General features: G+C 45.4%; 1 protein-coding gene across 6 annotated transcripts in view; it reads right to left on the reverse strand.

The window, feature by feature from the left end:
• Positions 1-13,532: 13,532 nt before the first annotated feature.
• Positions 13,533-15,086, reverse strand: part of NMS (neuromedin S) — a 55,920-nt gene continuing 54,366 nt past the window's right edge. For 2 of the 6 annotated variants that reach the window (XM_073239637.1, XM_073239642.1), the window contains exons 11-12: positions 14,533-14,582; positions 13,533-13,688 (exon numbers count right to left, since the gene is read on the reverse strand). In XM_073239637.1, coding sequence (XP_073095738.1) covers positions 13,657-13,688; positions 14,533-14,582 — 82 coding nt within the window. In that variant the 3' untranslated portion in view covers positions 13,533-13,656. Of the gene's footprint in view, positions 13,689-14,532; positions 14,583-15,086 lie in introns of those variants that run through there. The other 4 variants (XM_073239645.1, XM_037020022.2, XR_012132692.1 and 1 more) reach the window with 3 other exon arrangements.

Raw genomic sequence — 15,086 nt, forward strand, 5'->3', positions numbered from 1 at the left:
CAGAAGTGCCTAATGGGGTTCTGGGCACTCCCCGTAAGAAAGACCATGGAAATGAATTGAATCCAGAGAGGTGAAACAAGCTGACAATATAAGGATGTTGTCAAGTGTTGCTTCCAAAGCGTATTCCAGAAAACATCTGATCCTTCGAGATGCTCTATGAAAAAAGTCGTATCAAATACATTTAAAACCCCTATGTTCCTTTTCTATTTATGATGCATTTTAGTCTATTAATGGAGCCGGGCTTTTCTTTAGTAAAGGAAATCACTTTTGTTCTATTCAGTGTTTGCCAAACTGATTTGTCCATGGAATCCTGATTTTACATAAAATCTATTAGGACCCCAAAGGTTACACTTTAAGAACTGATGTGCTTCAGTTTCTTCATACTGTACTGATGACAGCAAATACATCTCATAGTTAAGATCATAGACTTTGGAGCAAGAATATCTGGGTTTAGGTCTTAATAGCAGTGTGGTCTCAGGAGCCAATAAATGTAGAGTGCCCAATCTGGTTCTAGTACATTAGTTGGAATGAGTAAATGATGGCAGCTTTCATTAAAACTGCATGACATTAAAATAAATCTTTATGCACCATGAAGCAAAGGAATAGGGAGAATCTAGATGTGCTGCTCAAATCTACATCAAATCCTGATCCTGAGTTTGGTGAGACAAGTTTATGGATAATCACCAAGCAAATTAGGGATCTTTCATGTCCTCTGCAATGGGGGATAGACCTTTCCGAAGACACGGCTTTGACTCTCAGAGATTTACTGGGAGAGAAAAGGGACTGAGCAATAAATGACAGCACATAGAGGCTAATGTACTTCTCAGAGTGTAAACTTGCCATCTGGGTTTAAAGCAGAAGGAAATCAATGAACCAGATCTGAGTTTTCAGAGACAGGGAGGGTGTGGAAGCTCAAGAGAGGGGACTCAGGTAAGGACAAGCCGAAGTGGAATAGGGTTGAAGCAGGGATGAGCTCCATGGGGGTGTGCACAGGCGAGTGGGCGGGAAGTGGAGCAAGAGCCGTCAGTGGATCGGGATTGATGGTGGAAAGCTTTGAAAGTGTGAGCAGACCTGAGATGCTAGGAGTTGAAACTTCCAAAGTAACCATTGAAGGTTTTTGAGGAGGGAAATGGTGTTATTTAAACAATGTTTTAAGGCAAATGAGGCGGGCAGCAGTGGTGAGTGGGAAAGGAGAGATCAGAAGGTTTGGGTACGAGACAAAATAGGGTAAAAGCTGACATTTACAAACTAGTGAGCATGATAATCCTACAAGATGACTGAGGCACAAGATAACTTCTGAGGGGTTTGGTTGTTGAGCTAAAAGGTCAGATTCATATGGATCATTTCAGAAATCAGCCCCTTGGATTCACACCTCTCACCCATGTGCACACAGAATCACAAATGCTAAGTGTGCTGTCAAGATGATGTTTTGGCCTCCATCTTCCTAACTCCTGTTTTCTCTCTTAATTGGTTCAGGATTCATGTGGGGAACAGAGGGGTGGTGTTGAAACACAGGGGAGGAAAGACTGTTCTCATCACAGCATTGTCCCAGCTACATCTGATGCATCTTATAAACCCAGGAGGTAAGTCTCAAAATGCTGGGCATAGAAGAGCCCAAAGCTGCGAAGATCCCATGTCCTTGCGGTTAACCTTTGGGATGACTCTTCTGTGAGACAACAAATATATTTTGTGTTGGGTTTTCTGTTGGTTGATAGTCAAAAATGTTTATCTTCCAAGCACTGGAATAGACACTTTGTACACATAATATAATTTAATCCTTAACATTGTTCTTCATGATAAGTACTAGTATGTCCATTTTATAGTAAAGAAGTGTCCATTGTACATTTTATCAGAGAAGAATAAGCTGTAAGTATATCTTACAGAATTTAATTGGTATTGTAGTTATGGGGAAGGCTCCAGGTCCTAGGACACGCTCAGTATTTTAGCAAAGGTGGAGCTGTTGGACATACCAGTGTGTTCTCTGCACCTAGTCTCTTTTCTCATCAGCCCAAGGAGCTAGTAAATGCTTGCCTGAAATTCTTTACCAGTGGTTTTCAACCCTGGATATACATTGAATCCCCTGGGAAGTTTTTAAAAATCCCAATTCCAAGACTATAAATTTTTTTAACATTGGTAGTGTCAGAGTAGACTGTTAGACATAAGCAGGTGAAAGAGGCCAAACAAGACTCCTCCCTGGCCAATCCCTAAGCCCTCCTTAGTTTCCAGATCCTTAGTCAAGGACGCCTAGATTGTCAAGAGGCCCAGGACCACAGGAGCTTTCCTGATTACAAGGTGTGGGTAAAATTGCAATATTTCCAGAATCTCTCAGCAGGCCTTAGAGCATCTCCATATCAATAGGTGTTTCCAAGGGGTGGAGAGAGGTAGTTCATCTCCACATCAATAGGTAATTACACAGGGGGAGCAAGGGCATATCTGGACAGGAGAGGTTGTGTGGGCCCCTATTTTGCAGCTGGGTCATGAGAGACGGGCACTCAAAAGTGGAAGACTGCTTGTTAAGCAATAAACAGGTTTCTCCCACTTTTTTGTTCCTTTTGACTGACTTCGGCTTCAAAGGTAATTTGCCCTGGGCTGGGAATATATTTTCCCCCCAGAGTTACACAAGGCATGGGTGAGCTCTGAAGACCTTGTCCAAAAGTAACCCTACTTCATTAAACTAACATCTAAATCTAATTTGCATTGTGTTTTTGGCCCCCCTGTGGGTTTCGTTTAGGTACTTATGGGTAAGGTGCCTGTACACTGAGAAAACGTTTATATCATCTAGAGTTGTCACTCAACCTATCAATCAAAGGACATGAGAGGCAGGGCAGGACTTCCTGAGAAAAAACAGACCACTTAACCCTAATAGCAGGGCTGTTTCTGGTTTCCAGACAGCCTACTCCTGGCTAGAGTGTGTACTTTTCACTTTAACCCAACAAATTCTCAATACGTTTTTCTTGCTATCTGGTCTCTCAGGGAACCATCATGCATTCTACCAGTTGCAGTAGAAGTTTATCAGTTGTACTGATTTTTTTTTAAAGAGCCAGCTATTTGTTTCATTAGTTTTCTGTTTTTCTGTTTTAAATCCTATGGATATCTGTCATCTGTATCACTTCCTTCTTTTCTGCTTGGTTTGGGCTTATTTTTTGATACTTTCTCTATTTTTCTACTTTCTTGAAGTGGGAACTTAAATTTGAAAAGATTGGAGATCTTTTCTCAAATCTAAGCATTTAGTGCTATAAATTTTCCTTTTAGTTTTGCTTTAGATGTAACTCAGAATTTTTGATATGTTGTTTTCATTGCCATTCAGTTTTATCTACTTTTCAAATTTTCCTTTGAGACTTCTTTGGCCCATTGACTATTAAAGAACATGTTAATTTTTCAAGTGTTTGGAGATTTTTTTATGTCTTTTTATTATTCATTTCTAGTTTGATTTCATTATGGTCAGGATATACTCTGTACAATTTGAAATCTTTTAAATGTGTTTATGATCCAGGATGTGGTCAATCGTGTTGAATAATAACCTTTTTATTTACCTCTTCTGATTTTTTTCATCCCTCTATACTGAATCAAGTTAGCATCTAGCATCATTTCCTTACAATAATATAGCTTTGTTCCCATTCACCTCTTTTGTGCTATTATTGTTAAGTATGTTATGCTCCTATATGTTATAGACTCATCAATACTATTATATAATAGTTGGATACAATTCCCTTTAAAATCAGTTAACAGAAGAAACATGCAAATATATTGTCTTTCTTAATTATTTACTAATTGTGTTTACCAGCACTCTGTGTGTGTGTGTGTGTGTGTGTGTGTGTGTGTGTGTGTGTGTATTCAAACTTCTGTCTTGTATCATTTGCTCAGTCTGAAGTACATACTCTAATACCTCTTGTAAGGTAGCTCTCTAATTTTTTCCTTCCCTGATCCTTCCATTAAGATTCTGATGAATCTGTTCCTATTAGTGTCACACTCAGATGTTATCGTCCATTTATTACTAGCTGAATGCATGATTGTCTGGGACTGAAAGAGTGAAAATCAACTTGGACTGAAAAAAAATTAAGGAGGCCTGCTGTGAATCAGCCTGAGAGGACGGACTCAGGCAAAGCCAAATGCCAAGTTCCAGGAAACAGCATTTCTCCTAAGGTCTGGCTGCAGCTGTAAAAATGCTGTGACAATCCCCACTTTGAATGACCTCTGCTTTCTTACTAATAATGTCCCTCGATCTGCTTTCCTACACCCGTCTTTGACTAGGGATACCCAAATGCTAAGCTTTCTTGCTCATGATGATACTCAACCCCTGTCAATCACCACTGCTCCTAATCATAACTTAGAAACTGCAGCCAGTACAGAAATGATTCCTGCTTCCTTTAGTCCCTCCTCAGATCCTTCAGCAGGAGGCTTGACATTACACATCTCCTCTCTTCTCCCCAGCAGCACTCTCAGCTCCTCCCAAGTGCCTCCCTCACTGCATCAAGTCGATAAATCTGATTTTGTTGGAGCACAGTCTTGTCCCTGATGGTCTGTGTCTAATCACGCTTTAATAGAGAGGGAATGGACCCTTGGCCCTGTATTTGGGAGAGGACGAAGTGGTGATGTTTGTTTATATTATATTTGATTACCAATTTTAGATCCCAGGTCCGGAACAGAACCCAAAAGACTGAAATTGTCAATGAATACTTTTCATCACATTTCAAATCAGATTCTACCCCTGCCTCCCATATCATAAATCAAGCACAGCAATTTTTCATTTAATTGAATTACAGTCTTTAAAGTTATTTATAATACCAGCATTCTCCACCTGAGGAATAATTATGGCAAACTAGAGTTAAGAGCTTTGAGATGATTAAATGCCATTGCTCTGAATCGTTAAGCTAGTATATTACTTCAGTATCTTGACTTGGCCTAGGCATTTATCTTTTACATGTTCATTTATTCATCCATTTACTCAAACATTTTTCAATAACCTCCTGTAAGCAGAACACATCCTAGGTCTCAGAACTTAAAGTGGATTAGACACAGCCCCTGCTTTCAGAAAGCTTGCACTGAGGTTGGGGAGGAAACCAGTGGGCAGCCCAAGTGGAGAGATGAAAAACCCTGGGGGTGAGTTCAGGAACTCCAAGCACAGGGTGTCAGGCAGAAGTCCCAAGGGCTTTGAGGCCAATCTGGATGACAGGGCATGAGGTGGGGAAGACCGTGAGCACATGACCATATCCCTTGAGGGAGGAGGGCGTGCAGCCAGGATGTCTGTGGATAGCAGAGCTGAGGAGGGGTAGGACGGCTTAGCCAGAAGTGAGCCGCCGAGAAGTATGGCAGTTTAGGGGAGGGTGGAGGACAGTGTCTCCTCTCAAGGTGACCCGGAATACCTGCTGTGCTGGATGCTGAGTGGCCTCCCCACCCACCCCTTCCCCTGCAAGTCCTCAGGGAAGGAGAGAAAGTGAGGGTGCAGCATTCAGGGAAAAAATTGCAGATCAAGAGGGGGTTTTATCCTGGTCCAAAGGCCCAGAGGGAGGGTGGCACAGAGAGGAGGGAGGCAATGCATGCTTGGCTGGAAGAGGAGCACTGCAGACAGCATGGTGCTTACCTCCCCTTCAGTGGGGCTGTGGCCGTGGGCAGCATGTGTGGGGCCATGTTTGAGTGGAGTTACTGGGCCCATTGGGTTGGGCTGTTTTGAGGAAACCTAATGACTGAGGCATTGGGCTGGGCTGGGCTGTCAGCTGAACAGCTAGCAGTGACTGGCCTGGGTGCCCAAGGCCTCAGAACATCAGATGCCATGTTTAAAATCCCAAGGTTGATGTAGGCAGAAACCAGAGGTGGCTCAGAACCCCCTGGAGAGTTCTGGCTGTCCTGGGAAGGGTCTCAACAGCATTATTCATAGTCCCTCCATGAGCATTGTCGCTAAGCCATTGTCCTGTTTGGCAGCAAGCCACAGGGCCTGACAGAAATCCAATTTATAGTTATTAATTGGCACCTACTATGTATTGAGCACATGGTAGGAACTTTATCTATAGCATTGACCTAGACAGTTGGGATCCATGCCCTCCGGCCCTCAGGCTCCCATGATGTTTCCGTGTCTGGGCATTAAACCAAGAATGGTAGGTGTCATGAGTGGTACAAGCTTCCTAGAGGAGAACATCAAGGGGAATCTGCCTTGTGTGTGCCTTGTGTGAGTCCCTGTTGGAACCCCACCTCTAAGCTGGAGTGGAGGAGTGCATCCTCAGGGCATGCTCTCACCACCTGCACAGAACAGGGGCTGCAGCCCACTGAAGCGCAGCACTCACGCACTCAGGACCTGGAAGAATTTCTAAGCAGTTCTTCACTTCCGGTGCCAGCCATGCCCTCTCATTCTGCCAGAGAATATTCACAGGGATGCTCAGGAGTGGAGTCTGTCTTCTCTCACCCAGTATCCCCTCGGCAGACACAGGCCCTCCCCTCTGCTTTCTGGGGCAACTTCACACATCCAACCCTTCTTGCGGGCACTGGCCCACAGGCCTCTCTCCATTAGACCATCGCTCTTTCCTCTTCTGTGTGGTCTGGTTGCAGGATCCCACCTCCTCTCCTTGGCCTGCAGTTCCAGGTCGCAGCCACTCTGCTCATCGGATCCCACCCTGATAAGGGAGGGGCCCAGGGGGTCCTGCTGGTGGGGCACCAAGCTGGAGCACAGACTGGTGGCAGCCCTTCTTTGAAGATGGGGGTATAGTAGGGCTGTGATTTTCAGGGTCCAGTACTTCTGAATGGCTTAGTGAAAAGAGCTGTTGCACTGATCTGGGCCATCCACACTGGGACTGTAAGCTAGAGAGAAACATTTATTTGTTCTTCAAACCACAGTATTGTAATATGAGTCTCATTACCAGAATGTCTCTTTGTTTTCTAGTTGAGTGAGAAGGGACCCTGTCCCCCAATAAAAAGGTACATTTACAGTGCTGTCCATCACTTAAGTGACTCTCCTGTGGCTTTCCTTCCCTGGACGCTCCTCACTCTTTATCTGCTTACGGTCATGGCAAGTTTTCCCTGGGGAATGGTGCTGAATGGCAACTCTTCCCTTAGCCACCTCTTCTTCCCAGTCTGCAGCCCCCCGATCCACTGCCCAGCAGCCCAGTGCTCCAGCATCCCTGTAGCTGCCCACAGCACAGCCTCTTCTCCTGGGCTCTGTGTCATGACAGCAATTTCCTAACTTCTGGTTCACCAATGTTTGGATGACAAAGACTGAGAGCATAAATAAAATGAGGCCTATTACCTTCTCCTTCAGGGTTTCTATTGATTGCGACTTAATCTCTTGAGGCAAATTGATGGTTTTAATATTAGACTGAAATACAATGTCAACAAAGAGATCACAGAATTGAGCAAAAACTGAAATTGTCCAGAGTGGAATTTTTCCAACTCTCTGAAGGGGCTTGTTTAGGCCAGGCATATTTGTTTCTTTCAGGTTTTGAGATATGCAAGACAAATAGCTTTAAAAAGACAGAGAAAGCCAGCATGTTGAATTGGAAAAGAATCTGAAACTGGAGGTAGGGGAGGGTCCCTGCTTAACCTCCCCCAGCTCCCGCAGAACCCTCCCCTGGCCCCAGACCAGACATGGCCCTGGCCTTGCTTGCTTGTGGGGAGCCTCGGCTGCATTCTTGTGCTGTGGTTACAAACTCACTACCTACTAAGTCAAGGACTCTGTTGGCAGAGATTGTAGCTTTGCAGCTCTGTATACAACTCAGCCCCGTGCCCCCATCCTGCACACCTGTCAGGGGCTGATTCCCTGTCCCTGGGAGTTAGCCTGTGCTGGTGGGGAGTGTAGATACTGGAGCCAGTTGCACCTAACTTTGAATTCTGACTCTGCCATTTAGGGGAAGACCTCAGGCAAGTATTTAATTTCTGCAAGTGTCAGTTTTCTCATGCCCTCAGGATGATACTTGTATTATAGCAGCAGCAACTGACCAGCTTCTCCCAGGCTATACTGACAGGTTATATTTCCAGTCTCCTTTCCAGCAAGGCCTGGTCATATGACTGAGCTCTACTAAATGGAATGGCCTGGCCCATGAAAATCCTCCCGACTGTCAGCCTCCAATCTTCCTCCACTGAAGAGAGAGGGCTTGGAGGCCCCTGAGCCCATTCCTGGGCAGAGCCATCAAGATTCTGAGACTTACTGGTTGCAGTAACTAGTTTTATCCTAATATCCTGCTTTGCAGAACTGTGGAGATTAATATAAAGCATCCGTGGATATGTGTACATTGCGTGTGCCCCACACTTACACGTTTTCTTTTGTTTAACCATAAAAGCACTATTATATGGTGGATTCTTTCACTTGTTCCATTTTACAGATGGATAAACTAAAAGCTCAAAGAAGTTAAGTAAGTTATCCAAGGTTATAAGTAGATATTATACACAGGTAGTAGTCAGGGGCAGAGTTGAGCCCTTGACCCAGGTCTTAGTCACTGCATTTAAAAAAATTCAGAAAGGAAGAATCTATGGGGGAGAAAAAAGGCTAGTCACTGATCTGATGAAGGAGGGAGATTTCAGAGCCCAGGCAGGGTAATCTCCTTGGCAACAAGCCTCAGACTGTCCTTGAGGTAGAAGATCCTTTGCTAATGCTGTAATAACAATAATGAAGATAAATAGCAAATACTGAGAGAATACTGAGGAGACCTCAGTTGCTGTTCTAAATTCCTTACAAGTATTAGCTCATTTACTCCTCAGGACAACCCTGTGAGGTGAGTTTTGTTATTGTGCTCACATTAATGGTAAGGAAACTGAGACAAGAATGGTGAAGTGATGTGCAGAATATAGGCAAGTTGGAACCTGAGCTGGGTAGTCTGGCTGCCAGGCCACGCACACTGCCTAAGTGCCTCCACTGTGGCTTCTCATAGCACCTCCAAAGCGTTGCTTTGATTTATCCAAAGGCTCAGGAGTACCCTGTTAAAATATATTTTCTAGATGAATTATGAAACAACACATGTGTGAATAGGTGGAAAGTTTACCATGGAGGAAACTGAGGCACAGGGGTGGGAAGTAACCAGCCCAAGTGTTTGGGAAACGTTGTGTATTTTCCTTGGTCCTTGTCTCCAATGCGACGAAGAATTGAAGGACAGAGACACAGTAGTGAAGCAGAGTAAAACTTTTACTTAAAGTTACTTAAAGAGAGAAAAAGTACGGTCAAGGAGAGGCACCCTGAAAGGTTGGAGAGAGGAAGATTAAAAGGTTACACACTTGGAAAGTGCGGGCAACCTCAGAGAGAGGAGTGCCCCAAAAGGTTGGGGGTTCCCCCTTTTAAGGATTCTTTAGGCATGTGACTAAGGGCTGGGGGTGCAGGCTTGTTAAGTGGTCTTCAAATACTTAGAATTAACACAAGGAAGTTCCTGCTCTGATTTCTCCCTGGGATACCAGCGACTAGGTCTGGTTGCAGATCAAACAGGCTGCCTGCCCAGCCCTCAAGGTGGGCTGAGTTATTGTCTATTTGATAAGGAGTAAGTTAAGAATCTTACATTTTTTAACTTCCTGATTATTAAAATACAATTTTTAAAATGGAATCTTTCCAACCTTTTACTATGTTATTTACAGCTGGGCCTGCATGCTGAATTAGTTGCCTAGGTTACAAACTACTTAATTAGAGCCTGAAGGAGAAAAAAACAGCACATAGGTAAAGGTAAAGAAAGCAAGCTGGGCCTGCATGATTAACACAGTAAAGACATGGGCAATGCTGAGGTACCTTCCTTTACCTGGGAAATATTCAAACATTCCAGGCCAAGTTGTGCTTGCCTTTTTGAGCTTTAATTGATTAATTTTTGGGTCTTTTTTAGTGGACTTTCTGGCCTTTTTCTCTTTCCACCCCATTCATATCTATTTTCCTGCCTAACATAAGGTCCCCTAGTTCCAAGGTGGAGTAGGCAGGATTTGAAGCCAGCCAGTCTATCCCTAGCCTGTGTTCTCAAATCTCAAAAATAACCAAGTGATTATTATGGCCATATTGGTTCCTGGGTTCAGTCCCATTGCTTTTATTGTCCAAGAACAAAGTGGATGCCTTACAGAGCAGTCAGCTTCCTGCTCCTGGAAGTGTTGAAGTAGGTATGGACAAGTCCCATCAGAATGGGTGAGCACCAGCTACACTGGCCATGGGTGTGGACTTGCAAAGGCCTGCAAGGTTTCTCCTCATTACAGGAGCCCATGATCCTGAGGATAATGGAGAGAAAGAACAGCACTCACCCATGAAAAGTATTAGTTATTTATTCAGGATTACCTTGATTGACACTTGCATAGATTATATCTTATGCAATTCCACTATCCCAGTCAGAGCTTGGCCCATGGCAGACATTCAAGCGCTGAACAATTAAATAAGCGATTAAATGTTTATACAAGTGAGAACTGTGCAGGATTATTGGGAAAAGGAGAATGGAAGAATAGACCCAGAATGTGAGGGCTTGCAAGGAGGCATTTTGAACAGAGGCCAACAAAAGGGCTCTGAAACTCAGAAGAGGACGACAAACTATGCCCCTGAGGATACGGTTTGAGTTGTGGCCCCTGAGAAAGATAAGTCCATGTCCTCACCCCTGGGACCTAGAAATGTGACCTTATTTGGGAAAAGGATCTTTGCAGAGATAATTAAGGATCTCATCCTTAATCATCCTAGATTAGGATAGCATTCTGGATTAGGGTGGACCTTAAATCCAATGACAAATATCTTTATAAGAGAAGAAAAGGGGTGAAGACAAAGAAACACAGGGGACCAGGCCACATAGCACAGAGGTAGAGTTTGGAGAGATGCTGCCACAAACTGAGTGTAACTCCGGGGGGGAAATCCAGGGGCAAAATACCTTCGAAACCAAAATCAGTCAAAGCGAGAAATAAAGTTTAAGAAATCCATTTACAAGCAGTCATTCGACATCTCTCTTGACCCAGCTACAGAGGAAGAGAGCTCCACCCAACCTCTCTGTCTCCATTTGCTCTCACTCACCCACATAATTACCTACTGATACAATGATGTCCTACTTCTCTCCACCCCTTGGAAACACTGATTGATATGGAGATCTAAGGCCTGGTGAGAGATTCTGGAAGTATTGCAATTTCACCCACACCAAGACAAAGGCCTACAGCCACGAGCAGCTAGAAGCCAAGGAAAAGATTCTGCTCTCAAGTCTTCAGAGGGAGCATGGCCCTGGTGATGCCATTGTTTTGGATTTTTGGCCTCCAGAACTTTTAAGAGAATAAATTTTTGTTTGAAGTCACTAAGCTTAAGAAAATTTGTTATATGGAAGCCCTAGAAAATTAATACAGGACAATTGTTAGGCTGGAGGAAGGAAAAACAAGGACATGCAAACAGAACGGAGAGATGCCATAGGGTGAGAACAGACCAGACCCCAAGGTCCGTGCCCTATATGGAAAGGGGACAGCTCTTCTTGAATTCTATCCTTCTGATGTGCCAACTAAGACCCAGATGTCAGCCTCCTCCCTCTTGGAAGGAAAAAAAGTTTCTAGTTGTCTATTATGGCACCTTTAGCCAATCATACCTCTCCATGCCCCCTAGGATAGCTTGCCCACTCCTCCCCCTCCTAATCCCTTATAAGCCCCCACCTCCCTGACCGGGAAGTCACCTTCCCCAGCCTGTAATACCCAGACTGCGGAACATCACCCAGGAGTTGCACTCAAATAAACTACCTGGCCCTTTGTTGCCTCTCTTTGCCTGCTTATTTCGGCTAAAATTTATCTTACAACAATAACATCAGAGTGAAGAGAGCAATTAGGCCTTGAGCAGGAGCTGTGTGGCCTTGAGCAAGTCAGTTGGCCTTGTTTGGTGGCTTTCCTTGGCAGCCCATGAAAGGTGGAGTTGAGTAATTAATGAGACCCTGCCCACTGCAGGGTTCTAAAAGTCCACAGCTCTTTCCTGGCAGGACTCTGGTGCCAATCTTGTTGAGGCCCTCAGTGGCTCTGTGCAATGGGCTGAGGCGTGACCTTTCCCTACAAAGTGCCCATCAGTGCTGAGAAGACAGGCATTCTCCACCTAGTGACTTGATACTGGGCCTAGGACTCAGCCTTACTCAAAGGGACACCTGGGTACAGTGAATTCATAAGGCCCCTTTTCATAGGAAACCAGGCTAAAAATAGCCTCACACTGCATGTAGGGAGAACCAGTTCTCACAGTCTGATGCTGTAAATGAGAGTCACTTTCCTCTTTGGACTTATGGCCCCTAGGGGTGCGTGGCTGGACACTGCTATGGGGAAAAGGAGTCAGGTGATGTCTGAGATTGCAAAGTCTGTCCCATCTCCCCTTCATCAGAGACTGGCTTGGCAAAGGCAGAGACTTTAGCTCAGATGAAGTTCCTTAGGAGCAGTGGTCCTTTTGCCCACCTCTCTTCCTCGTTAGCCATCACCAGCAGGCAGGTGTGTGGCAGTCCTTTGCCAAGTGCGTGATCCTCCATTGGGGTGGAATTCATCATCACTGGTTTAGCAAAGAGGATTCCGGGGCCTGGTTTGGGATGGAATCCACCATCTTTTTTCTGGAGATCAGTTCTGAAGACGTGCATTGGCAGGACCTCCCACTAACGCCCCGCCTATCATGGAAGTGCAAGGCTCTCTTAGGGCAGCAGGTGCTCAAAGGATCTGGGAGCCACCTGTAGGCCAAAGCCATCTGCTGCTCCCTACCCACTGCCAGGCCTCAGGTCGGCCCCTTGATGCCTCCAATTGCCACCCAGGCTCAGCAAAATGTCATGTGGAATTAGGTCTGCTCAACTCCCCTCTGCGTGGCGAGGTCTACAGAGGGGGCTTAAAATAGTCTATTTGAGAAAACTATTACAAAGGCTTATAAATGCTAAAATAAAAATGAGTCCTAACATGTGATGTCTATATTACATTTTAGAAGGACTTTTACATTTGACCAGAAGCTCGAGGAGCTTAAAAGAAGGAAGGTTCAGTGCAGCATAGTCCGTCCCATGCATCATTAGGGTCCCTCCTTGTCTAACCACCCATCTCCTGCCTCATCCACCCCTTCTGGAGCTCTCAGGGGGTCTAGAAGTCGCAAAGAATTAACCGAGGGGGAGCCTGAGCAGATAAAATCCTGGGCCTCATGGTTTCTTAGAGCCTGGAGTTGTTCCACCTCAAGGCCCTGCTCAACAACCTAGAAGCAGCTCTCAGCAGGGCAAGGCCGTCTGGTCCTGTTGTGGAATGAAAATCATCCCTGAAGTATAACTAGACACCGAGTGCTCACTATGCACCACCACACGAAGCCCTTTACCTAGACCGTGTCCTCAGCCATCACAACGTCTATGCGACGGTGCTGCTATGAACACCCCATTTTGCCATGGAGGAGACGGAGGCACAAGGATGTTTGGAAGTGACCAGCCCAAGGTCCCCCAGCTACAAGGTGGAGGAGTCAGGATTTGGAGCCAGCTAGTCTATTTATCTCTAGCCTACACTCTCAGTTCTCAATAATAGCAAGAGATGGAGCACGCTAAAATAATACCAAAAAGCATGTTTTAAAAAGGTATGTCCTATTATTTTAGAAAAATGCCTGATCCCTCTCCCAAGATTTTCCAATAAGAAATGAAAATGTTGTCAATGCTACTTTATTTTTTATACAACTAAACATCTTGGTGAATATAGAGCAAGACAATTATCTTTAAAGACTCTTCACGAAAAGGAATTTGACATTTGACATTTGTTCACAATAATGGCTCAATTGCCTCATCTGATCCACCTTCCCTTTGCATTGAATTCTGAAAGAGACAAAAAAAATGTACAGCTCAGATCAAATCATTCTCAGAATTGAGACAAGGCCCATGGGCACGTTATTGTATAACATATTTAAAAATGATGCCTCAATTTGACATGTCATAAATGCCCCAATTGGTACTTGTTTGTTTTTGGTGTGTCTAATGGCCATAAGGTCTGGATGAGCAGATGGCCTCAGGGGACAACTCCGCTCTCTCCCCTGGGTCATTGTTTTCCAGCCTGTGGACAGCACCTTGGCCCTCCAGGGCCTTGGCTACCGCCAGCAAGTCAGGACTGGGCTCTCGGAGGGAGGTTGCAACACTTCTGAAAGACAGCAAGCCCCTGTCCCTGGGACCACGTCATCAAGAGAGGCAGAGGGGGCCCAGAGCCTCCCTTGGGCATGGACTTTTGCTTCCACCAGCCTACAGGCTAAGCAGTCTCCCCAGATTTAAACTCTGGGTCTCAGGGCACCACTGAATGGAGGGAATAGCCTTGCCTGGCTGTAGTCTGAAATGTCCCCAAGAATGGTAGGGTGGTTTTTGCCTTATCAGAGGGGCAGGTGAGAAGCCCTGGGATGAGCTGGGCCACATGGGGCTTCCACCCCCTCACAGCTGCCACGGGAGAGAACACACCCGCAAGGGGCCGGCCTACAAGCCACGGCTGCATTGTTCTCCTGTGATGGTCTGTTTCTGCCAGGCTGTGGTGCTGGGAGTGGGAAAGGGAGGGGTGGAGGGTCCTCAGGGCTCCACATGGCCCCCTTTCTTTGAACTATCCCCCTGACTGGCTGCTGCCACACCCCCCAGGCAGACACATAACATCTGCCTGGAGAAGAGCCCTGATGGGACTGACCTTGGGATGTCTTACTGGGTGTCACTGTCAGTGTTTCTTCCATTCCTTGGCTGAAAAAAAAAAAAATGGAGCAGCTTATGGATACTGAGACAAAACTGCCTGGAACCCAATTTGGCCTTAGATCCTTTCTCTACTAGGCCCTAAGGCCTCGATCTCCTAACTGGGAGGTCAGCAGTCTCCATGAGGTCCACCTAGGAAGCCCTCCCCTCTGCATAGCCGCCCTGTGACAGTGCACTACGACCCTTGCTGCTTCCGCAGCCTGACACTCCACCTCTTAGCCTCTGCTGATGTGGCAAGATGATCTTTCTTACCCTAAAGACATCATGGAGACCCACTGTTTCTCAAAGTACTTGCTAGAGAACAACCACTGACTGGCAGATTCAACAGCGCACCTGAGGAAGCATGCGAGTGGGAAGCATTTCCATGTTCAACTAAGTCTGGGAAACTATGATTAAGCTGAGTTAAACAGGTGGTTTCCTGCAGGACCTGCTGATGTGCCCTGTTGACCTCTGAGAATGTTGGGTATAGTGTTTTCTAAGCTAAGCTTATTTGAC

Source organism: Manis javanica, chromosome 1 (genome assembly GCF_040802235.1).
Source record: "Manis javanica isolate MJ-LG chromosome 1, MJ_LKY, whole genome shotgun sequence".
Taxonomy (NCBI): Eukaryota; Metazoa; Chordata; class Mammalia; order Pholidota; family Manidae; genus Manis; species Manis javanica.